The sequence below is a fragment of the Salvelinus namaycush genome, chromosome 7 (genome assembly GCF_016432855.1).
Source record: "Salvelinus namaycush isolate Seneca chromosome 7, SaNama_1.0, whole genome shotgun sequence".
NCBI classification, from domain to species: Eukaryota; Metazoa; Chordata; class Actinopteri; order Salmoniformes; family Salmonidae; genus Salvelinus; species Salvelinus namaycush.
In genome coordinates, this window is record NC_052313.1 from 30268967 (window position 1) to 30295766 (window position 26800).

The window sequence follows — 26800 nt, forward strand, 5'->3', positions numbered from 1 at the left end:
GGCCTATTTATTGCCTTCCTCCTCATGCCATTTGCACACAATGTATATAGACTTTCTTTTTTTCTATTGTGTTATTGAATGTACGCTTGTTTATTCCATGTGTAACTCTGTGTTGTTGTTTTTGTTGAACTACTTTGCTTTATCTTGGCCAGGTCACAGTTGTAAATGAAAACGTGTTCTCAACTAGCTTACCTGGTTAAATAGTGGTGAAATAATTTATTTTTATTTTTAAAAAGAACATACAGCTTGCGGGTTACACACTATAAATCGGCAGGATAGAACAGCAGCCTCAGGTAAGACACGGGGTGGGGGCCTATGCATATATGTAAACAACAGCTGGTGCACGATATCTAAGGAAGTCCCGAGGTTTTGCATGGCTGAGGTCGAGTATCTCATGATAAGCTGTAGACCACACTATCAACCTAGAAAGTTTACATCTGTATTTTACATAGCTGTTCACATACCACCACAGACAGATGCTGACACTAAAACCGATCTCAATGAGCATTATACTGTCAAATGCAAATAGAAAAACGCTCATCCGGAGGCAGCGCTCCTAGTGGTCGGGGACTTGAATGCAGGGAAACTTAAATCAGTTTTACCAAATTTCTATCAACATGTTAAATGTAGACCAGAGGGAAAATAATTCTAGACCACCTTTACTCCACACACAGAGACACATATAAAGCTCTCCCTCGCCATCCTTTCGGAAAATCTATCCTCCTGATTCGTGCTCACAAGCAAAAATTCAAGCAGAAAGCAACAGTGACTAAGTCTATAAAAAAGTGGTCAGATGAAGCAGATGCAAAACTACAGGACTGTATTGCTAGCACAGACTGGAATATGTTCCGGGATTCTTCCGATAGCATTGAGGAGTACACCACATCAGTCACTGGCTTCATCAATAAGTGCATCGATGACGTCGTCCCCACAGTCACTGTACACACATTCCCCAACCAGAAGCCATGGATTACAGGCAAAATTCGCACTGAGCTAAAGGGTAGAGCTGCCACTTTCAAGGAGCAGGACTCTAACCCGGAAGCTTACAAGAAATCCCACTATGCCCTCCGACGAACCGTCAAACAGGCAAAGCTTCAATACAGGACTAAGATCGAATCGTTCTACACCGGCTCCGACGCTAGCGTAAGGCTGGTCATGGCTCACATCAACACCATTATCCCAGAAACCCTAGACCCACTACAATTTGCATACCGCACCAAGATGCTTCTAAACAGCTTCTACCCCCAAGTCATAAGACTCCTGAACAGTTAATCAAATGGATACCAATACTTTTGAATTGCCCCCCCCCCCCCCCCCTACACTGCTGCTACTCTCTATTATTATCTATGTATAGTCACTTTAATAACTCTACCTACATGTACATATTATCGACACCGGTGCACATTGAGTCTGTACCGGTACCCTCTGTATATAGCCCCGCTATTGTTATTTACTGCTGCTCTTTAATTATTTGTTATTCTTATCTCTTACTTTTTTTTTGGGGGGGGGGGGGGGGGGGGGTTCTTAACTGTATTGTTCGTTAAGGGCTTGTAAGTAAGCATTTCACTATAAGGTCTACACCTGTTGTATTCGGCGCATGTGACAAATAAAATAAAATTTGAATTCAACTATTAACCCTTTCATGCGTGAGTTCCAAATATCTCTAACGGTCGCCCCAGCGTGAGTTGTTTTATGCACGTGATGTTAGAACGTTCTCTCCAATTCCAGAATGTGATTGTTATGTAACAGTACATTTAATCTGCGCTGCCCTCAAACCAAAGCACGCCGCCTGTTTTATTTGTCAATTTTAAATTATTTTCTGAACAGTTTTTTATTTTATAATAACAGTTTGAAATTAGGTGTGTTCCGCCTCATTCATTCACATAAAAGTAGTCATTTTTACTTTTGCGGACCAATTAATTTTTTTGACATTTCTGACCCGGACAAAATTCCCCAAACACTTCTCAATTGTTTGTGCAGTTCAAGTCCGCAGACATTTACTCATCTGCCGTCCTGCATACACGTGTTCATATTTTCCACCTGTCGCCTGCATCGCAATCAAAGTTGTTTTCGTTACCAATAATAACTTTGGAAATGAGTGCGTTTCTATCAAAGTGCCTTGTTACGTTATAATAGTTTCTGCATGTCGTGTTATGTCGTTTCTACTGTAGCATCATGTTTTTGTGTATATTCCTTATAACCGCGGACACGCGATGTAACGTTACTCATTTCATAACATGTATGGTGTTATACTCAATGCTTAGGTATCTAGCGACAGTCTTATTAGCTCTGGAAAACAATGCTAATTGCGTCACGGATGTATTAGCATGTGTTGTATGTTGAAGCTACCCTGGCCTTTTGACTCCCAAGTGGCACAGCGTCTCAGTGCTAGAGGCGTCACTACAGACACCCATCTTCAAATCCAGACTGCGTTTCTATCAAAGTAAGTGCCTAATTACGTTATAATAGTTTCTGTGTCGTGTTTTACCGTTTCTACTGTAGCTCACTGTGTGTATGGAGCATAATATATTTGTGTATATTCCTTATAACCGCGGACACGCTAGGTAACGTTACTCATGTTACTCACCTTTTATGGTGTTATATTCAATCGTGCTTATGTAGCTAGTTACATTATTCTATTAGCTCTGTAAAACAATGCTAAATGCGTCAGAAGTATTGGCATGTTGTATTTTGACGCTACCCTGGAAAAATATACCACTTGGTCGTTTTCTGAGTTCATTCCACAAAGCTGTTTATCATGTCGGCCTTATCCACTGCCCCCATTTTGAGGTAATAGTCAAGCACGCAGTCTGGTTTGATGTTTCTCTGTCTGGTTTGTTTCTCTCTCCCGTCAGGTGGTTCACCTTCCCTGTGGCCGACATGGTTGCTGTATGGACAGTGGAGAGGACATGGACGTCTCGTTTGTCATGGCACTTTACTGCCAGCTGTTGACATCTCTTGTTTTGTATAACGGGTCATTTAGGATGGCAGTAGCGTTGATGATGAAATGCAGTCATAGCAGCAGAACTAGAAAGCAGTCTTGGGTGAAAAAAAAAAGAGAAAAAAGAGGGTGGCAAAGAAGGGAGTTGCAAACATAGGATCTCTGCTCCAGTATTCTCTTAGGGAGTTCTTCTTTACTGTCACCAGGAATGTATACATTTCACTAATTGTGGTTGTCCCCCCACTCCTGGTGTAACAGTATAACTTTACGTCCGTCCCCTCGCCCATACCCGGGCGCGAACCAGGGACCCTCTGCACACATCAACAACAGTCACTCACGAAGCATCGTTACCCATCGCTCCACAAAAGCCGCGGCCCTTGCTGAGCAAGGGGAACCACTACTTCAAGGTTTCAGAGCAAGTGACGTAACTGATTGAAACGCTATTAGCGCGTACCCGCTAACTAGCTAGCCATTTCACATCCGTTACACTGGCTCTCTCTTATCCTGTAGCTCCAAGGCATAGTGATTGGTCTCTACTATGTCTCCCACCAGCTCCTCTGTCAGAAACAACTTGAAGCACTCTGCCTCAGATGGAAATGGCAAGGGGCGTTGCACTCCAGACTGGGACTCATCAACACAATCAGCAGGGCCAGGAGGGGTGAAATGGCTGGCAGCCTTCCAGCTACCACAGAACTCCTGTACTTCATCCACTGTCAGTCTGCCACCATCACCACCAGCATCTTCTAATGGAACTGGGACTTTGTCAGTGGACAAGGGGTCCTCAGATTCAGGGTTCTCAATGGCTACAAGGTTGGGGGGCAGCTCCTCACTGTCAGAATCTGATTCCTGACTTTCATACTCAGACTCAAAATCTCCAGAATTTCCACATTTGTGAGTTGTCTCCTTTTGAAAGTTATTGCTAATGCTACAGCTTAGCTCACTATCTACATACATAAACAACAACACTGAATGGTTTAGAGTGAGAGGGTACGTGGTTGACTGCCGGCACGCGCCACTTGTCTCAATAAATCACTATCAGAAAATGTTTTGTTTGGCAATTATTTGTGTATTTACTGTTTTATTCACATGTTTTCAATTCTATGTGACAAATCATGCATTCCGATTCTTGCACAGATTGTAATGGGCACATATGTGTGTAAAATACTTTTTTGAAGGTTGTACTGATTATGATGAGCTAAGCTAATTCCAGCTGTGTAGCCATGTTTGTTGACATACAATGCATTCTGGGTTTCACGTAATCGTCTGTTTGACCAAAGATGTTATAACAAAATGAGGTAAGTAAGAGTTCACTCATTCTTTGAGGACTTCCGGAAATGAAGGGTGGGATGTGAACGACAGTGATTGACACACCCCTTCAACATGCATACTATAAACAGACCAAACTCATCTTGTCTTCTCTTGTTATCTTCGGTTTCTGTGAGGAACAAATGCATGGCTGCGCGCTGAAACTAATCGTCGGATTACTTTCGATTTCAAAAGTGTTTTACCTAATTATTTCGATCAATGGTGAGCTCACCCGTAATGTGATTAATTATACATAATAATTGCTATTAGCTAATTCATATTGTAGTTTATGTCAGCCGAGAGTTAGAAAATATTACTGCTTGTGTTGGGTCAATCTTTCCTCAGTTAGCGCTTGGACAAATGTAGCCTACATTTTTCCGGTTAGGATGATTGTGTTATGCTATATATACTACTGTGAATATCTGAACATTGCATCCCAAAATAAACTGCTCACATTCTGGACATAACTTTGTAAGGACTGTGTTTGTGTAAATAGTTTCTGAAAAAAGTGTGGCCAGCTCAAATGCTGATTGTTGCGTCATTCGAAACTGGCCGTTCTAAACGAGCGTTCTAAATGAGTGTTCTAATCACACGGGTGTGATCGTACGCTTCAGGGACCACTGTAGAACGATCACACCCGTGTGATGGTACGTGTGAAAGGGTTAAACTTTAAGAAGGCACTCCTGTTAATTGAAATGCATTCCAGGTGACTACCTCATGAAGCTGGTTGAGAGAATGCCAAGAGTGTGCAAAGCAGTCATCAAGACAAAGGGTGGCTACTTTGAAGAATCTAAAATATATTTTGATTTGTTTAACACTTTTTTGGTTAGTACATGATTCCATATGTCTTATTTCAAAGTTGACGTCTTCATTATTATTCTACAATGTAGAAAATAGTAAAAATAAAAAACCCTTGAATGACTAGGTGTGTCCAAACTTTTGACTGGTACTGTGTGTGACCGAGCTGCTCAAACCGGTGTTATGTAGCAAAATTAGAAATTATATTTTTTACATTGGATAAAAGTAGACTCGGAGCTACAAATTGGTATTTCACACACTACAACTGAGTAACAATTTGAGAGTAATACTGCTTTGAAAGTTAATAAACTTGTAAACTCACTACTGAGAAAATGTTATTTGACAGTTTTGGTACTACTACTGGAGAGCCCTTCTTTGTCTACATCCATTCAGCATCATTCACACCCTCTTAAGCTTTACCCCCACCCATCTCTTTAAGGGTTGATCCGAGCGTTCTGTACAAACAGCAGGCAAGCACCCAAGCTAACTTGCTCGCTACTTCCAGACACAAATGAGAGAACAGCTCGCTGAACATTACTCGCCCTAGCAGAGCTGGTTAGGCTGTTATGTTATCCAGAGCAATGGTGACTGTGACTGTGTTGTCAGATTGTCAGTTCGTAAATTTTGAGAATTTCGCGTTCAGAGCGCACACTGGACGCTCTGGCCGATGAGTAAGGTTGATCCGAACATTCTGACCTCACAGCGGCAGTCAAGCATCGAAGCTAACTGGCTAACATTGGCTAGCTTGCTAGCTATTTCCAGACACAAATGAGAGAACATCCCACTCTGACCATTTTGTTCGCCCTAGCAGAGCTGCTTAGGCTGTTCTCATGTTATCCAAAGCGTAGGTGACTGTAACTGTGCTGCTGGCAACAATTTAATTACGCTTTTTTGCCAACGTTTACTGACACCGGCCATATTCAATGGGTGTTGGGCGTTCATAAATTCGTCAGTTATTCTGAGCTCTGGCATGCTCAGACAAGAGTGCTCTGAAATCAGAGTAGATGGCCAGACTGAATTTACGAACACACCCGAAATGATTACTTGCATAGCGGAGTCTTCTGTTGCAAAGAAAAATATCTCTGTGTTCTTTTGCCCATCTTTATATTTTATTTTTATTGGCTAGTCTGAGATGGCTTTGTCTTTGCAACTCTGCCTAGAAGGCCAGCATCCCGGAGTCGCCTCTTCACTGTTGACGTTGAGACTGGTGTTTTGCAGGTACTATTTAATGAAGCTGCCAGTTGAGGACATGTGAGGCGTCTTCTTCCTCAAAATAGACACTCTAATGTACTTGTCCTCTTGCTCAGTTGTGCACCGGGGCCTCCCACTCTTTCTATTCTGGTTAGAGTCAGTTTGCGCTGTTCTGTGAAGGGAGTAGTACACAGCGTTGTACGAGAGCTTCAGTTTCATGACAATTTCTCGCATGGAAGAGCCTTCATTTCTCAGAACAAGAATAGACTGATGAGTTTCAGAAGAAAGGTCTTTGTTTCTGGCTATTTTGAGCCTGTAATCGAACCCACAAATGCTGATGCTCCAGATACTCAACTAGTCTAAAGAAGGCCAGTTTTATTGCTTATTTAAATCAGCACAAGTTTTCAGCTGTGCTAACATAATTGCAAAAAGTTTTTCTAATGATCAATTAGCCTTTTAAAATGATAAACTTGGATTAGCTAACACAACGTGCCATTGGAACACAGGAGTGATGGTTGCTGATAATGGTACGCCTACGTAGATATTCCATAAAAAAATATATCTGCCGTTTCCAGCTACAATAGTCATTTATAACATTAACAATGTCTACACTGTATTTCTGATCAATTTGATGTTATTTTAAAATGGACAAAAAAATAAATTCTAAGTGATCCCAAACTTTGACCCCAAACGGTAGTGTGTATATATTTTTGGGACCTTTATTTAACCAGGCAAGTCAATTAAGAACACATTTTACATTTACAATGACAGCCTGGACAGAAGATCCACAACAATACCTTGTTTGTCATTAGTTTTCTACACTCTTTTAAGCATTCAAGCTTTTAATTAATGTCTGTGACAGATCAAATATATGTTTTCTGTCATCATAGAAACACTGTCCGTAGTAAACTCTTTCAATCACATATTCTTTCCCACCCTTATTTAGCATAGAGATCCATTTAAAGATGTCGGGGGTAACTATTTTGAAGATCTCTCATAACAAAAACCAGGTTGAGGAGCTGTGGTGATAACGAGATATCAAGCAGCAAGCTAGTGGTTGTTCATTTTCACAACTCCCTCTGGCACCTACCAAATCTAAATCTGAGAATAATGTCCTTGCTTTTCCAATCAATAGCTATTTGTGTACATCAATGAAAGAATTTGGAACCCACAACCCATGGTCATTACAGAGATCAACTGTAAGACCCTGCCCTACCTGCTCCTGAACAGGTAACCAAATGGTTACCCGGACTATTCGCATTGTGTGCCCCCCCCCCCTCTTTTACGCTGCTGCTACTCTCTGTTATTCTTATATGCATAGTCACTTTAACTATACAGTCATGTACATACTACCTAAATGGCCCGACAAACCAGTGCTCCCGCACATTGGCTAACCTGGCTGTCTGCATTGTATCCCACCACCCGCCAACCCCTCTTTTTACGCTTCTGCTAATCTCTGTTCATCATATATGCATAGTCACTTTAACCATACCTACATGTACATACTACCTCAATAAGCCTGACTAACAGGTGTCTGTATATAGCCTCGCTACTCTTTTTTCAAATGTCTTTTTACTGTTGTTTTATTTCTTTACTTACCTACACACACACACACCTTTTTTCCCCTCGCACCATTGGTTAGAACCTGTAAGTAAGCATTTCACTGTAAGGTCTACTACACCTGTTGTATTCGGCACACGTGACAAATAAACTTTGATTTGATGTGCTCGCCTCCTGACAGGTCATCATTGCAAAAAAATATATCTGTTCTTAATTCACTTACCTGTATTGATTAACATTTAATACAATTAAAATAACAAAGTGGAGGGGGTGAGTTTCAGATGAAACTGACTCGGAGGCCGTGTGAGCCAAAGCACTATGGGGACTGACCTGTGGCTCGGAGAAAACCTGCTGGATGTTGTTGATGGGGCCACAGGGCACGCCTGTCCCCTCAAACCTCCTCAGCCACTCGCCTGTCACCTCTTCCAAGAACCTGGGAGCCGGGGAGGAAGAAGAAAGGGGGGTTGTAGTTTGAAGAGACCGCAAAGTGAAGCTTTCAAAATTACAGCAGGGGACGAGGAGTAGGAGGCCACAGCTGGAGCTGTTCCAGAGACCCAACATCTCCAGCAGGTGTATGTGGTCATATGTAGACCCTGCACTCAGCTTCCTGCCTTGCCCTCGATCGCAGAATATCCTAAGATGGCAAGAGTGAGGCAATCTCTCTCGCACTCGCTCTCTCTTCATCCACAATCCCCAGCAGCTTTTCACTCACCACACACACACAGGCGTGCATACTCGCCTACACACATGTACTTCGGGATAAAGAAACACTTGCCTGATTTGCCTTTTGTGCAGCCAGAAAGAAAAATATGCACCCCAAAACAATACACTGCTGTCCGATAAGGCCATGTCCGAATACCCGTACTAGCGTTCTAAATAGCAGTCATTTTCGCCTTTTTTTAAATTTTTATAGTAAGTGAAATTGAAAAAAATGTGTATGCTTTAAATGCCAGGATGTCATACTAATTTCTGCTTTTGATCTAGTACAGTTCGCTGGACATATTGAGGAAGAGAATCATATTTTGAGACCCATGTGGGTCTGACCACAGCAGACAATCAGCTCTGGGGACGCACTGTACCAAAATGAACGATTGGCGGGAATCAACACAATTGTGCATCAGCTGACATTCCAAGTAGCATGAGACTAGAATGTTATTTGTTGCTTACTTCATTTGTTTTTACTTAACAGTACATTCTACATAGTATGCAGTAAAATGAGTACACAGTACGCAGTTTAAATAAGTAGTAGACAAGCCAGACTTCAGACACGGCCAGTGTCACGTAACGAGCCACCCTCCACCGGTGGTGTTAGATAACGTCTCATTGCTAAATGCCTTCCGATCCCATCACGCCCCTTGACCCCTTAGAGAGGAAACAGCCGACTGGGCCTGGGGCCCAACGAGTGCTTTTCATGACAAAGCGACTGGAAGGGAGGGCAGATGAAAACATCTGTGTGAGTGGTCTCCGTGTCCTGTTGCCTTTTCTCTACGCCACATCCGTTGCAGGCTCTCTGGCCAAACTGAGAACTTGCAGACTTACCGAACAACACATGAATATAGATGAGGCAAGCCTCCAGCTATTTTTTTTTTTAAATTTGCCATAAGTCCGATATTTTAAAAACTTTGTTTACTGTGAAGGAGGAGGCTTTACCTCTGGGAGAGGATGTGAAGCAGCTCTTGGCGATGCTGCACTCTGAGTGTGTTGCTTTTGTACTTGGGCTCGTCAGACAGATGATTCAGGCCTAGCATCTGGAAACACAAAGTCAATACTAAGTCACTTGGGAGGGATTCTGGGTGACAGTTCAGTGATACTAGTAGCACTGTGAAATACTAACCCTAATAGCAAACTTTGACAGGAAAGATGAACTAAAAGTAACATTTAAGCCCAATATGAAATTGCAAGATGATGTATTTTATGCTGTTTGATAATGCATGAGGGGTCATGCTACTTACTTTGCACACTTTGACAAACTGCTTGTCGTTGCCCGCAGCCACAACCAGGTATCCATCTTTGGTTCTGAAACCCTGAAAACAAGATTCAAGGCTTTTCATTATTTTTACAATTTTCTACATTGTAGAATAGTGAAGACAAAACTATGAAATAACACATATATGTAATCATGTGTGTGTAATCAAGTGTTAAACAAACCAAAATGTATTTTATATTTAAGATTCTTCAAACGGCCACCCTTTGCCTTGATGACAGCTTTGCACACTCTTGGCATTCTCTCAACCAGCTTCATGAGGTAGTGACCTGGAATGATTTCAATTAACAGGTGTACCTAATTAAAAGTTAAATTGTGGAATTCTCTTTGCTTCTTAATGCGTTTGAGCCAATCAGTTGTGTTGTGACAAGATAGGGGGGGTACACAGAAGATAGCCCTATTTGGTAAAAGACCAAGTCCATATTATGGCAAGAACAGCTCAAATAAGCAAAGAGAAACGACAGACCATCATGCCTAAAAAGCCAGCATCCCGGAGTCGCCTCTTCACTGTTGACGTTGAGACTGGTGTTTTGCAGGTACTATTTAATGAAGCTACCAGTTGAGAACTTGTGAGGCGTCGGTTTCTCAAACTACACACTCTAATGTGCTTGTCCTCTTGCTCAGTTATGCACCGGGCCTCACACTCTTTCTATTCTGGTTAGAGCCAGTTTGCACTGTTCTGTGAAGGGAGTACACAGCGTTGTATGAGATCTTCAGTTTCTTGACAATTTCTCGCATGGAATAGCCTCCATTTCTCAGAACAAGAATAGACTGACGAGTTTCAGAAGAAAGGTCTTTGTTTCTGGCCATTTTGGGCCTGTAATTGAACCCACAAAAAATGATATTCCATAAAAAATAAAAATCTGCCGTTTCCAACTGCAATAGTCATTTACAACATTAACAAAGTCTACACTGTATTTCTGATCAATTTGATGTTATTTTAATGGACAAAAACAAGGACATTTCTAAGTGACCTCCAACTTTTGAACGGTAGCGTATATATCTATCACACACACAGTGCCTTCGGAAAGTATTCAGACCCCTTGACTTTTCCCACATTTTCTTAGGTTAAAGCCTTATTCTAAAACGTATTAAATTGTTTCTTTCCCCTCATCAATCTACACACAATAACCCATAATGACAAAGCAAAAAAACAATGACATGTTTGCTAATTTATAAATAAAAACTGAAATATCAAATTTCCATAAGTATTCAGACCCTTTACTCAGTACTTTGTTGAAGCACCTTTGGTATCGAGTGTTCTTGGGTATGATGCTACAAGCTTGGCACAGCTGTACATGGGGAGTTTCTCCCACTCTTCTCTGCAGAACCTCTCAAGCTCTGTCAGGTTGGACGGGTAGCGTTGCTATTTTCAGGTCTCTCCAGAGATGTTCAGTCCCAGTCAATGAAAAACATCCCCACAGCATGATGCTGCCACCACCATGCTTCACCGTAGGGATGGTTCCAGGTTTCCTCCAGAAGTGACGCTTGGCATTCAGGCCAAAGAGTTCAATCTTGGTTTCAATCGACCAGAGAAACTTGTTTCTCATGGTCTGAGAGTTTAAGGAGCCTTTTGGCAAACTCCAAGCGGGCTGGCATGTGCCTTTTACTGAGGAGTGGCTTCCGTCTGGCCACTCTTCCAAGTTGTAGAAACATCAAGGATGATCAACGGAAACAGGATGCACCAATTTCAAGTCTCATAGCATAGTTTTTCATTTTTATACATTTGCAAAAAATTCTAAAAACGCTGTTGATGCTTTTTCTTTTTGGGGAATTGTGTGTAGATTGCTGAGGATGTTTATTTATTTAATCCATTTTAGAATTAGGGTGTAACGTAACAAAATGTGGAAAAAGTCAAGGGTCTGAATACTTTTCGAAATCACGGTATATACAAAAGTATGTGGACACCCCTTCAAATTAGTGGATTTCGCTATTTCCGGCACACCTGTTGCTGACAGGTGTATAAAATCGTGCACACAGCCATGCAAACATTGGCATTAGAATGGCCTTATGAAGAGCTCAGAAAATTTTTATTGGATGCCACCTTTCCAACAAGTCAGTTCATCAAATGTCTGCCCTGCTAGAGCTGCCCCAGTCAACTGTAAGTGGGGCGGCAAGTAGCCTAGTGGTTAGAGCGTTAGGCCAGTAACCGAAAGGTTGCTGGATCGAATCCCTGAGCTGACAAGGTAAAAATCTGTCGTTCTTCCCCTTAACAAGGCAATTAACCCACTGTTCCCCGGTAGGCCGTCATTGTAAATAAGAATTTGTTCTTAACTGACTTGCCTAGTTAAATAAAAAAATATCATTATTTTTTATTTTTTTAAAGTGCAGTTATTGTGAAGTGGAAAAGTCTAGGAGCAACAACGGCTCAGCAGCAAAGTGGTAGGCCACACAAGCTCACAGAATGGGACCGTTGAGTGCTGAAAGTGCGTACAAATCGCCTGTCCTCGGTTGCAGCACTCACTGAGTTCCAAAGTGCCTCTGGAAGCAACGTCAGCACAAGAACTGTTCGTCAGGAGCAGTGGAAAAGCCTTCTCTTGAGTGATGAATCACACTTCACCATCTGGCAGTCCAACGGACAAATCTTGGTTTGGCGGGTGCCAGGAGAACGCTACCTACCCCTATGTACAGCGCAACTGTAAAGTTAGGTGGAGGAGAAATAATGGTCTGGGTCTGTTTTTCATGGTTCGGGCTAGGTCCCTTAGTTTCAGTAAAGGGACATTTTAATGCTGCCGAACACAATGATGTTCTAGACGATTCTGTGCTTCCAACTTTGTAGCATCAGTTTGCGGAAGGCCCTTTCCCGTTTCAGCATGACAATGTCCCCGTGCACAAAGCGAGGTCCATATAGAAATGGTTTGATGAGATCGGTGTGCAAGAACTTGACTGGCCTGCACAGAGCACTGACCTCAACCCCATCAAACACCCTTGGGATGAATTGGAACGCCGACTGCGAGCCAGGCCTAATCGCCCAACATCAGTGCCCGACCTCAATAATGCTTGTGGCTGAATAAAAGCAAGTCCCCGCTGCAATGTTCCAACATCTAGTGAAAAGCCTTCCCAGAAGATTGGAGGCTGTTATAGAAGCAAAGGGGGACCAAACCCATATTAATGCCCATGATTTTGGAATAAGATGTTCGACGAGCAGGTGTCCTCATACTTTTGGTCATGTAGTGTAGTTTAAGGAGCAACACTTTGGAGAGACTGATCTGTAATAGACAAATAAATGATGGCAGAGAAGCAGAGAGAGTGGTTATTTTGTTTTAAAATTATTGCTCTGTTTAAATCCCGGTTTGTTCAGTCATTGACTAAGGGCAACATTTATTTTATGCAACAATGTTGGTTGTAAGGAGATGATTATTTAACTAGAGCATTATCATGCTGAAACATTAGGTGATGGCTGCGGATGAATGGCACAACAATGGACCTCAGGATCTCGTCACGGTATCTCTTTGCATTTAAATTGCCAGCGATAAAATGCAATTGTGTTCATTGTCCATAGCTCATGCCTGCCCATACCATAACCCACCATGCGGCACTCTGTTCACAATGTTGAAATCAGCAAACAGCTCGCCCAAACGACACCATACATGTGGTCGGCGGTTGTGAGGCTGGTTGGAATATACTGACAAATTCTCTAAAATGACGTTGGAGGCGGCTTATGGCAGAGAAAATAACATTCAATTCTCTGGCAACAGCTCTGGTGGACATTCCTGCAGTCAGCAGCCAATTGCAGGCTCCCTCAAAACTTGAGACATCTGTGGCATTGTGTTGGGTGACAGAAATGCACATTCTAGAGCAGCATTTTATTGTCCCCAGCACAAGGTGCACCTGTGTAATGATCATGTTGTTAAATCAGCTTCTTGATATGCCACACCTGCCAGGTGGATTGATTATCTTAGCAAAGAAGAAATGCTCACAGAGCTGTAAACAAATTTGTGCACAACATTTTAGAGAAATATGCCTTTTGTGCATATGGAACATTTCTGGTATCTTTAATTTCAACTACTGAAACATGGAGCCAACACTTTACATGTTGCATTTATATTTTTGTTTCGTGTAGTTATATAGTTATGTGGTATTTTGAGTGGAACACCCCTTTAAGGTTTAGTAACCCCTCTAAAAGTTCCATACAGATCCAGAGCAAGAGACCATGAGTTCACCATCCAGATGTTCTCGGGGGAACCAATCAGGCTACTGATCTGGACATTACTTGGTTTGCTAAATCACAGAGACACTCAATGATATGGTAACAGGTATGGAGGACCAAACAACAAGGAACCTCTGACCCTTGAACTGAAACTTCCTTGAGAGTTCGGTGGAGATCCAGTAGTTTCTTTCCCAATTCCCATACACTACTTCAAGAGACAAAACAGTCATCAACTTCCCGCTTTCAGGCTTGCATTTGTTGACAGTGCTGTCTCGACGGGGAGTGATTTAAAAGGCATAACCTTGCAACCACCCGGCTACCCCTGAAGTTTTTTCCACCCACCCTCACTCTGGAGTAAATCAAGACATGCTTCATTGTTTGTCTGGGGTGATACACCTTAAAACAAAGCTTTGATTCATGTTGCTATCCCCTTTTAGCCCCCACATTTTCGCAGCTCATCTTCCTTGCCAGCCAGTGGGACAAAGGGAACTAGGGAACAAAGTGCACAGACAGTGGTTAATGAGATTTTGTTTTGACAAACTTTTAGCCATCAGATCAAATTATTTCAAATTAAGGAAGGGGAGCGATGGTGGAGGACTGTGGCAGAAAAGAGAGGGGAGAAAACCAGTTTCCCACTGGGCCCAGACAATCGCCCTTTAAACTGCTCTGCAACACTTTAGACTCAGACAGCTCTGTAGACAGACAGGCCCAGTTTGATGCCTCTCTGACCTAATGCAAGTTCCCTCGATTGTCCTCCCACCAGGGCACCTCACATGCTGGCATGAATCCTGAACGGGAATGGACAGCGAGGAACAACAGTGTTAAAATGGAGTCGTCAGTTTCCGTGGTTGGCTCATTGGACAATAGGCTAAACTCACTTCACTCACAGAACAGCGCAATGGTTTGGTTTTCATGATAATAATGAATTATGAAATATTTTATTTTAAAAAACAAGCATGAAATATTTAATTAAAAAACTGAGAAAATACGGAATATGAACTCAATTACAAACCTGGACAACCTTTCACATACCAACAACTAGTTTCCTTGACAAAATGTACTATCCCTCTGAATGGGCGACAACACAAAATAATCCTCCAGTCCCATAATCCCCATGCTACATCATATATAATAGGTGAAACATTTAATTACCAGAGTGTTTGATGTTGTCTATTTTGCTAAGTAACCTGAAGCCCAAGCCCCCCCCCAAATGTTTTTTTTAACATTGGCATTATCTCATTCGAATGACTTAGTATCTCGTTTGAATGACTTCATTGTTATTTTGTCAAATTAGGTCTCATTTGTTATGCAGCTTGTCAAACCGTGTAATGATAGTTGCAGCCATTAATTTACTGATTCCATCCATTGATATGAATATTCAGTGACAGTTCTTTGATAGCCTAAAGCAGGGCTTATTTTGTATGCCAGAGCATGTAATTGAGAATAATTCGAGCAGATTTAAAATATGGTGTTGGCCTTCTCTCCCATTCCAATTGTGCTCTGGTACTGCTCAGCAACAAGCTCTGGGAATGCTTTGTCTAGGATTTTTCATTTCCTTTAATCACCATTATTTTAATTAAGCCTATTCGTTTGTAATTATTTAGCCTACCCCATCCACAGTATCTATATCTAATTTATATTCTACTTTCTAACATTAGGATATGTAGTTTCTATTTTGAAGGACTTCAAACGTATTAACAGAGGTTTTAGGTATGCAATACATAGGCTACTGTAATATATATATATAAATCTTGGAATACTAACACCATAATATAAATCAATTAAGCTAAAACATCTTAAATAAATTGTAAATAATAAAAGGCCAGTATTAATTTATTTTCATAAATAAAAGGGAATAAATAAACTCAAACTGCAGCGGTCAAATGATTTGCGCACAGAAGCAAGCACCAACAAGCTTCACATGTGCATTGAGTGTGGGAAATGTGCTCTACAAATTAAATGGCTGATGCAACCATTACACGGTCTGACAAGCTGTAAATGAGGCCTATTAGACAAAATACAAATTAAGTCTTTCAAATTAGATAATAAGTTGTTCAAACAACTTAGTATTTTGTTTGAAAAACTTAGTATCTTCTTTGAAAGACTAAGTAAAAAGTTATTCAAACGAGATACAAAGTCGTTCGACTGCGATACAAAGTCGTTCGACTGCGATACAAAGTCGTTCGACTGCGATACAAAGTCGTTCGACTGCGATACAAAGTCGTTCGACTGCGATACAAAGTCGTTCGACTGAGATACAAAGTCGTTCGACTGAGATACAAAGTCGTTCGACTGCGATACAAAGTCGTTCGACTGCGATACAAAGTCGTTCGACTGCGATACAAAGTCGTTCGACTGCGATACAAAGTCGTTCGACTGAGATACAAAGTCGTTCGACTGAGATACAAAGTTGTTCCAACAAGATACGTTTTTTTTTAAATGAGGTAATTCAAGAGTCTATGCTTATTATTTTTTTAATTCCTTGGGCATCAGGGCTTAAGTGAGTCTAGTAGTCTGGTTATTTGAAACTGAGAGACTATTGCAGCTGTGACTAGATATGGAGGTAACAGTATCTTAACCATTAAGGTTTGGAGCTGAGCTGGGACGAGAAGGCCACATGGCTTGGGAACATCACCCTGCTTGCTTTGATTCCAGGTGGTCTTCTCAAATGACTCATGAGCAGTCTGAGGCAAGCTCAGTCTCTGGCAAAGGCTGGGGCGAAATTTGTTTTTCCGTTTTCTTTACACCTGAACATTTTTGGGAAAATAGGTTGTTCCAGGATGCTGACGATATGTGAAACCTCTATGTAAGACCTAAATTACTTTGATTGGCATTAGAGTCATGACATGAAAATAACTGCAATTTAGATACAAGGTTTTTCCAGGACAATATGTGCCACAGCCTGCCACTTACCATGTAATCGAATTTGACAATATTCTGTTTTCACTAGTACAACAATGGACTGTCAAATCATCCACTGCATTAATTATCTGGGTTAAGATGCAAATCCAAACTATAATGATGATATAATCTTAATGATATAATCTTGAAGCCAATTCATAACAGTATGGGACTGAAAACGGAAGTAAAGCAGAAGAGGTCATCACTTTACATCAGATTGTGAACTGTGTGCAGAAAAAGAGCACCAGATGAAAGAGAAGGCTGCAGAAACTGTTTCCTATGACGTTCCCTTCTGAAGTCTCCCACTTCTGTGGAACGGGTTTAATGTCTCTCCTCCTCCTCCATAAAAGTCACTAGTCAATGCTACACACAGCTACGGGGCAAAGAGTTAAAAACAAGAGGAGAACCCGTCTCCTTGATCCTAAAACCGGATACCCTGTTAAGCAGGCCACATCCCCTCTCATGTGTGGACCGGAACTGGCCGCACTGCACATAACACAGCCCAACCATAACCCAAACCAAAGCCACTGTTTCATCCCAGGCCCAAGGGAGAATGGCATTGTGGGTAGAGTGTACACTTAGGGAGTGCCGCTACAAGTGCCACTCATTGGACCAAAGATACTGGCCTTAATATCATGTTCACACAATAAGACCCAACCCAATGAATGTACATTCTCCCTCCTACTAAAAACAGATGTGCGGGGACATAAACTAAACATGTTCTGTATATCAACACTGACATTCAGAGAAAAAAAATATAGTTCAATTCAATTCTCAAACTTGGCAATATACGCATGTAAGACATGCACAGAAGCATTTGAAAATACGCACACTGAAACAAATCCATAACATTTACTTATTTAAACATACAGAATCACAACAATCATGCATATTCCCACACACTAACACACCACATTGATATATATTTTCCTTCTTTTATTATTCTATTCCAATACGGAGACCAAACGGTTATAGGAAAAATATAAATCATGGCCAATCCCACAGTAGGCCTACTTGCGGCGAGTAAAACGCAGCTATCAAATTACATGTAAATGTCAGATGGAAAACCCACATGATTAATTTTCTGATAAACCAAAAATCTTTCTGTCCACAGATATGCATTATTTTGTGGGCACAGGCACTTAATCAAACTCCAATACCAGAATTAAAACAAACCGCATGATCCCTCTTGTGCCATAATAAAAATATACGGCTGACTAAATTTGGCACAACGTCCTTTTCTATTTGTAAATGGGTGTTCTAGTTGAGAAGACCTCATATAAGCATATTACAACCAACTGGTCTGTTACAAGCAGGTAAAGATGTATTTTTCATGACAAGATGAAGACATTAGGGGAAAGACAGCACCTGACCACAACTTCATAAAATGCACCGCAATGGTGTAATTTTAGCACATTTTGCATGCCTATGTGGGTTTATGTACACCACAAAATTAATAACTTCATTTTAGTCTGAAAATGCATAAACATTTTTTTTTCTACATCGATAAAATATCATTCCTTCAGTCCTTCATAGTCAAACACATGAGATATGTTTCAAAAAGAGGCATCGATTATTTGCTGTGTTTGGGCAAGACCTGACCTATAGTGCCGGAATACATTTATTATCACTAAAAGCTCAAAATCCAGAAAAATGTACCAGACAAGTGGCAATGTTTGGACAAACTCTCCGCCCATCTATCTGCAGTTAATCTCCCCAAGAGTAATCACAACAGCAAAAAGGAAACCAAAAGAAACAGAAATCAAAGCTGAACTGGCCTGGCTGGCTGGCATTTATATGAATACATTGATGCATCTCCAACATATCGGTCATGATAAGAACATTATACAATACCAGTCAAAAGTTTGGGTTTTATTTTATTTTTACTATTTTCTACATTGTAGAATAATAGTGAAGATATCAAAACTATGAAATAACACATATGTAATCATGGAGTAACCAAAAAGGTATTAAACAAATCAAAATATATTTGAGATTCTTCAAAGTAGCCACCCTTTGCCTTGATGACAGTTTTGCACACTTTTGGCATTCTCTCGGCATTCTCTCAACCAGCTTCATGAGGTAGTCACCTGGAATGCATGTCAATTAACAGGTGTGCCTTGTTAAAAGTTAATGTGTGGAATTTCATTCCATTTTAATGCGTTTGAGACAATCAGTTGTGTTGTGACAGGTTGGGGTGGTATACAGAAGATAGACCTATTTGGTAAAATACCAAGTCCATTCTTTAGCAAGAACAGCTCAAATAAGCAAAGAGAAATGACAGTCCATCATTACTTTAAGACATGAAGGTCAGTCAATCCGGAAACATTTAAAGAACTTTGAACGTTTCTTCAAGTGCAGTCGCAAAAACCATCAAGCGCTATGATGAAACTGGCTCTCATGAGTACCGCCACAGGAAAGGAAGATCCAGAGTTACCTCTGTTGCAAAGGATAAGTTCATTTGAGTTACCAGCCTCAGAAATTGACGCTCAAAAAAATGCTTCAGTTTAAGTAACAGACACATCTCAACATCAACTGTTCAGAGGAGACTGCATGAAATCAGGCCTTCATGGTCGAATTGCTGCAAAGAACCCACTACTAAAGGACACCAATAAGAAGAAGAGACTTGCTTGACATTAGACCAGTGGAAATCTGTCCTTTTGTCTGATGATTACAAATTTGAGATTTTTGATTCAAACCGCCGTGTCTTTGTGAGACACAGAGTAAGGTGAACAGATGATCCCCACATGTGTGGTTCCCACTGTGAAGCATGGAGGAGGTGTGATGGTGTGGGGGTGCTTTCCTGATGACAATGTCTGATTTCTTTAGAATTCAAAGCATACTTAACCAGCACAGCTACCACAGCATTCTGCAGCAATACGCCATCCCATCTGGTTTGCGCTTAGTGGGACTATCATTTGTTTTTCAACAGGACGATGACCCAACACACCTCCAGGCTGTGTAAGGGCTATATGAAGGAGAGTGATGGAGTGCTGCATCAGATGACTTGGCCTCCACAATCACCTGACCTCAACCCAATTGAGATGGTTTGGGATAAGTTGGACCGCAGAGTGAAAGAAAAGCAGCCAACAAGTGCTCAGCATATGTGGGAACTCCTTCAAGACTGTTGGAAAAGCATTCCAGGTGACGCTGGTTGAGAGAATGCTAAGAGTGTGCAAAGCTGTCATCAAGGCAAAGGGTGGCTACTTTGAAGAATCTCATATCTCAAATATACTTTTTTGGTTACTACATGACTCCAAATGTGTTATTTCATTTTTTTTCCCTACATTGTAGAAAAGAGTAAAAATGAATTAAAACCCTTGAATGAGTAGGTGTGTCCAAACTTTTGACAGGGACACTCACACAGTGACAACACACATTGTAACCCAGAGTGCTCAAAAAGCAGATGGGACAGAATAATATAAATACGCCGCTCAGCTCAATGTATAATAGAAATGACAACATTGATTTGGATGAGGAACAAAACACCTATTTATTGCCCCCATTCTAAATGTAATCCAAATTGTAAGTACAGTAACGGCTAAGTACAGGAAATCAGGGGAAAAACTACACCTCAAGCAAAATAGCCATTTTTTACCACAAAAATAATGCAAGGATAAAAGTAATTCACACTAATATTTTGTGATTGAAATCTATCCTCAATGTTCAACCGTTTTGTACATGACACATCTACCTCATTTATCTATCCAATGGTAGTCTCTGATTGGTTTACTAATTACGTAGGTTTTATGATAATAGTCTAAATCTAACATAAAACACTATAATCAAAATGGAACATTTTTTTAAATGATTTTGCCGATTGCATAAATCTCTATGAGGTGCAGTGTAAAAAAATCTTTATTGAGATCAAAATGGAGTGCGCCGTTCCTCCCAGTGTCTTTGCTTACTAAAAAGAGCAGTATGAGAGACTTGTGCTCACTCAAGCTTCCTCTGCAAGCAGCCTGAACCAAGGCCAAGCTCCCTCTTGAACCCATTCAAATGCTTTTCGAATGGGTTCAAGAAGTGGTGGGGCTGTTTTCTAGTGCAACAAAACAAATAATGCATCTTGATTTAGTGAGACAAAAAGACTAGGTGCGACTTTGGTCTCAATGGGCCTTCCCCTGCTAAAATAAAGGGGAAATAGGAATAGAAAATAAATAAGGCCAATATCAAAATAGGATGGTGAAGCTTCTTCTTTCAGGTGTATTTTTGTATGAGAATCAAAACATCAAAACAAGTGATAGTAGGAGGTAGGACTAATAGTACACTAATACTAACCAAGTGCCGAGTCTGCCATTTTGTTGTTTCTCAAATTAATGAGTGGGCCTTTATCAGTACCAACTCAGTGGCCTTGTGGTTAGTGTCTGCCATGAGATTAGAAGGTTGGGAGTTTGATCCCTGGCCAAGTCATACCAAAGACTGTAAAAATGGGACCCGATGCATCACTGCTTGGCACTTAACTTTGCATTCAGTGGGTTAGCAAACCAGCACATGCTGCCAACAGACTTTGAAACCACTGTTGAGCCTGCAAGGCCAAGCGTTTGCAACTTCATATTAATATTTAAGTAAGTGCATGGAATGTTTAGCACAATAGATGTGACAAATATTGGATTGTATAAATAAGACAAAATGCACTGTTAAGAACAACCTGGGAGGTTAATCCAATTACTCCCATATGAGGTTGCTATTTCAGTATTTGAAAGAAAACAAACCAAAAAAACAAGTGACATTATTAGAGGTATACATGTCTCCATTTAATGTAGGTATGAAAGTTCAAGCAGTAAGGCTGGTCTGAATGGATCGTCACTTCATAGAGTACAGAGCCAAAACAACAACAAATTTGTCACTGTCCCAATACTTTTGGAGCTCACTGTAGATAAATTATACCTGACCATTCGGAATCCACGCTTCCAAGATTGTTTTGATCACACGGACTGGGATATGTTTCCAGGTAGCTTCGAGAATAACATTGACGAATACACTGATACGGTGACTGAGTTTATCTGGAAGTGAATAGAAGATGTTGTACCCTCTGTGATTATTAAAACCTACCCTAAACAGAAAACGTGGATAAATGGCAGCATTAGAATAAAACGGAAATCGCGAACCACCGCATTCAACCATGGCAAGGTGACTGGGAATATGTCAGAATCCAAAAAATGTAGTTATTCCCTCCGTAAGGCTATCAAACAGTATAGAGACAAAGTGGAGTCGCAATTTAACGGCTCAGACACGAGACGTATGTGGCAGGGTCAATCACGGACTATAAAGGGCAAACCAGCCACGTCGTGGACACTGATGTCTTGCTTCCGGACAAGCTTAACACACATTGCCACCAACGTGGACTTCTTCTCCATGGCCGACGTGAGTAAGTCATTTAAGCATGTTAACCCTCGTAAGGCTGCCAGCCCATACGACATCCCTAGCTGTGTCCTCTGAGCATGCACAGACCAGCTGGCTGGAGAGTTTACGGACATATTGAATCTCACCCTATCCCAGTCTGCTGTCCCCACATGCTTCAAGATGGCCACCATTGTTCCTGTACCCAAGAAAGCTAAGGTAACTGAACAAAATTACATAGCACTCACTTCTGTCATCATGAAGTGCTTTGAGAGACTAGTCAAGGATCATACAATCTCTACCTTACCCGCCACCCTAGACTCACTTAAATTTGCTTACCGCCCCAATAGATCCACAGACGATCCAATTGCCATCGCACTGCACACTGCCCTATCCCATCTGGACAAGAGGAATACCTATGTAAGAATGCTGTTCATTGACTATAGCTCAGCATTCAACACCATACCACCTCCAAGCTCATCAGCTTGAGGCTCTGGGTCTGAACCACGCCCTGTGCAACTGGGTCCTGGACATCCTGACGGGCCACCCCTAGGTGGTGAAGGTAGGAAATAATACCTCCACTTCGCTGATCCTCAACACTGGGACCAAACAAGGGTGCGTGCTGAGCCCCCTCCTGTACTCCCTGTTCACCCATGACTGCGTGGCCACGCACGCCTCCAACTCAAATCATCAAGTTTGCAAAAGACTCAACAGTAGTAGGCCTGATTACCAAAAATGACGAGACAGCCTACAGGGAGGAGGTGAGGGCCCAGGGAGTTTGGTGCCAGGGAAATAACCTCTCACTCAACGTCAACAAAACAAAGGAGCTCATCGTGGACTTCAGGAAACAGCAGAGGGAGCACCCCCCTATCTACATAGACAGGACCGCAGTGGAGAAGGTGGAAAGATTCAAGTTCCTTGGCGTACACATCACTGACAAACTGAATTGGTCCACTCACCCACACAGACAGGGTGGTGAAGAAGGTGCAACAGCGCCTCTTCAACCTCAGGAGGCTGAAGAACTTTGGCTTGTCACCTAAAACCCTCAAACTTCTACAGATGCACAATTGAGAGCATCCTGTCGGGCTGTATCACCGCCCGCAACCGGAGGGCTCTCCAGAGGGTGGTGCGGTCTGCACAACGCATCACATGGGAAAACTACCTGCCCTCCAGGACACATACAGCACCCGAAGTCACAAGAAGGCCAAAAAGATCATCAAGGGCAACAACCACCCGAGCCACTGCCTGTTCACCCAGCTATCATCCAGAAGGCCAGGTCAGTACAGGTGCATCAAAGCTGGGACCGAGAGACTGAAAAACAGCTTCTATCTCAAGGCCATCCAACTGTTAAATAGCCATCACTAGCACATTCGAGGCTGCTGCCCAATATACATGGACTTGAAATCACTGGCCACTTTAATAAGGGAACACTAGTCACTTTAATAATGTTTACATATTTTGCATTACCCATCTCATATGTATATACTGTATCTTAGTCTATGACATTGCTCAACCAAATATTTACATTTGAAGTCGGAGGTTTACATACACCTTAGCCAAATACATTTAAACTCAGTTTTTCACAATTCCTGACATTTAATCCTAGTAAAAAATCCTTGTCTTAGGTCAGTTAGGATCACCACTTTATTTTAAGAATGTGAAATGTCAGAATAATAGTAGAGAGAATTATTTATTTCAGCTTTTATTTCTTTCATCACATTCAAAGGGGTCAGAAGTTTACATACTTCAATTATTATTTGGTAGCATTGCCTTTAAATTGTTTAACTTGGGTCAAACGTTTTGGGTAGCTTCCCACAATAAGTTGGGTGAATTCTGGCCCATTCCTCCAGACAGAGCTGGTGTAACTGAGTCAGGTTTGTAGTCCTCCTTGCTTGCACACGCTTTTCAGATCTGCCCACAAATGTTCTATAGGATTGAGGTCAGGGCTTTGAGATGGCAACTCCAATACCTTGACTTTGTTGTCCTTGAGCCATTTTGCCACAACTTTGGAAGTATGCTTGGGGTCATTGTCCATTTGGAAGAACCATTTGCGACCAAGCTTTAACTTCCTGAATGATGTCTTGAGATGTTGCTTTAATATCTTCACATAATTTTCCATCCTCATGATGCCATCTATTTTGTGAAGTGCACCAGTCCCTCTTGCAGCAAAGCACCACCACAACATGATGCTTCAACCCCCGTGCTTCACGGTTGGGATGGTGTTCCTCGGCTTGCAAGCTCCCCCTTTTTCCTCCAAACATAACGATGGTCATTATGGCCAAACAGTTCTATTTTTGTTTCATCAGACCAGAGGACATTTCTCCAAAAAGTACGATCTTTGTCGCAATGTGCAGTTGCAAACCATAGTCTGGCTTTTTTATGGCAGTTTTGGAGCAGATGCTTCTTCCTTGCTGAGCGGCCTTTCAGGTTATGTCGATATAGGACTCGTTTTACTGTGGATATAGATACTTGTGTACCTGCTTCCCCCAGCATCTTCACAAGGTCCTTTGCTGTTTTTCTGGGATTGATTTGCACCAAAGGACGTTCATCTCTAGGAGACAGAACTTGTCTCCTTCCTGGTCCCATGGTGTTTATACTTGCGTACTATTGTTTGTACAGATGAAAGTGGTACCTTCAGGAGTTTGGACATTACTCCCAAGGATGAACCAGACTTGTGGAGGTCTACTATTTTTTTATCTGAGGTCTTGGCTGATTTCTTTTGATTTTCCCATGATGTCAAGCAAAGAAGCACTGAGTTTGAAGGTAGGCCTTGAAATACATCCACAGGTACACCTCCAATTGACTTACATTATGTCAATTAACCCATCAGAAGCTTCTAAAGCCATGACATCATTTTCTGGAATTTTCCAAGCTGTTTAAAAGGCACAGTCAACTTAGTGTATGTAAACTTCTGACCCACTGGAATTGTGATACAGTGAATTATAAGTGAAATAATCTGTCTGTAAACAATTGTTGGAAAAATTACTTGTGTCATGCACAAAGTAGATGTCCTAACCGACTTGCCAAAACTATAGTTTGTTAACAAGAAATGTGTGGAGTGGTTGAAAAATTAGTTTTAATGACTCCAACTTCAGTGTATGTAAACTTCCAACTTCAACTGTATATATTCTTAATTCGATTCCTTTACTTTAGACGTGTGTGTATTGTTGTGAAATTGTTCGATATTACTGCATTGTTTGAGGTAGAGACACAAGCATTTCGCTACACCTGCAATAACATTTGCTAAACACGTGTATGTGACCAATACATTTTATTTGGTATGAATGATGGTCGCATGAACAGGGTCCAAACAGGAACAGATTAATGAATGCACTAAGTGGTGAAGAAGGAATTGGCTTAAGTGAAAGGAGAAACATAAGTTAGTACAATGTTCAAAGTGTGATGTTGTTGAACTCCCTGAGCCACATTGCCACAGTTAACATTGTTTTCAAACAAATCCAAAACGGATATTATTGCAGTGCACAGTAACGAAAATGTGGGTTGAGCAGGGCCCTCTGCTCTACTGAATGGTGGTTAGAATCCAACTGGGAGTGACAGTTGAAACCAGCTTGGGGGCAGTCTGGTTTAGTGGCATGACACATCATAAACTTCAGTTGGGTTCCTAACCACATTATCTACTTCAATAACAGAATCTACTGTAAATCACACTAAATACTTTGTTGTTTCCTGTTTGGAAGGCTGGTGAGCTCATTCTTCAAATCTCCTCATAAGCACTTTCTCCCAGCCAAACTACTGAGCAATTTTCACTGAAGGGTTATCAAATTGAACAATTATGCAATTAAAACGTTCTTCCACGGCAGATATCAAACAATTGAAATTGTAGAAATGTGAAAACAAATATTCTGCACACCTGATTTTACCTCTGAAAATTAATTGTTAACATTTTGGTCTGAGACCAAGACCGGTCCTCCAGTATCTAATGCGCATGGAAAGTGGAGACCTCATAGAACGTAAAAAAAAGTACGTTTTGGAGACACCGTCGCGCTAGCTAGCACTGATATTTGCAGTGGCTAATTAATGCTAAATAAGTGAATTGTTTAGCCTCACAATTAGCTAAGATGCTTAGCTAGCTAGCTAAAATTGTTTACAGTTAGTTAGCAATCGTTTCTACACTCTTTTGCTTGGTACTGTAGCGCCTCCGTATCAATTAGAACCTGTCAAAAATGACGGGTGTATCCAGTTGTGTTGACATGTGACCATTGTGTCACGAGGCCATGCATATCCACTTTCTATGCATATTGGAAACCGTTGCAACCGATCAAGCCACCGGTCTCAAAGACACAGGTAAAGCTACTGTATCCGACTGAAGGGAATAAATGAAGGAACCCTGGTTAAGTGGAAAGCACGCTAGTTGCACTGCACCTGATATGGAACGATGCTCTCATGGGCTGTTCCCCATCTCCTGGCTTCCTTCCCAGCATTGAGGTAATTTGCAGCAATGTGTGTGAGACAAGCCACCTGAGAGAGAGAGAGCGAGAGAGAGAGAGAGAGAGAGAGAAAGAGCAAGAGAAGGGGACAGTGAGAGCCAAGCTTTAAATCTATGACCTGTCAGCAAGCTCATTACACCCCGCTGCTTAGTGAGTCAAGTTAACTTTATACTTTCACAGCA

General features: G+C 41.4%; 1 protein-coding gene across 2 annotated transcripts in view; it reads right to left on the reverse strand.

Annotated features, from left to right (window-relative positions):
- Positions 1-26800, reverse strand: part of sugct (succinyl-CoA:glutarate-CoA transferase) — a 172627-nt gene that overhangs the window by 112015 nt on the left and 33812 nt on the right. Inside the window, exons 9-13 of one of the 2 annotated variants that reach the window (XM_038997916.1) lie at positions 26554-26649; positions 9748-9819; positions 9446-9543; positions 8126-8228; positions 7835-7880 (exon numbers count right to left, since the gene is read on the reverse strand). In XM_038997916.1, the coding sequence (XP_038853844.1) occupies positions 7835-7880; positions 8126-8228; positions 9446-9543; positions 9748-9819; positions 26554-26649 (415 nt within the window). The remainder of the gene's footprint in view (positions 1-7834; positions 7881-8125; positions 8229-9445; positions 9544-9747; positions 9820-26553; positions 26650-26800) is intronic. The other variant, XM_038997915.1, reaches the window with a different exon arrangement.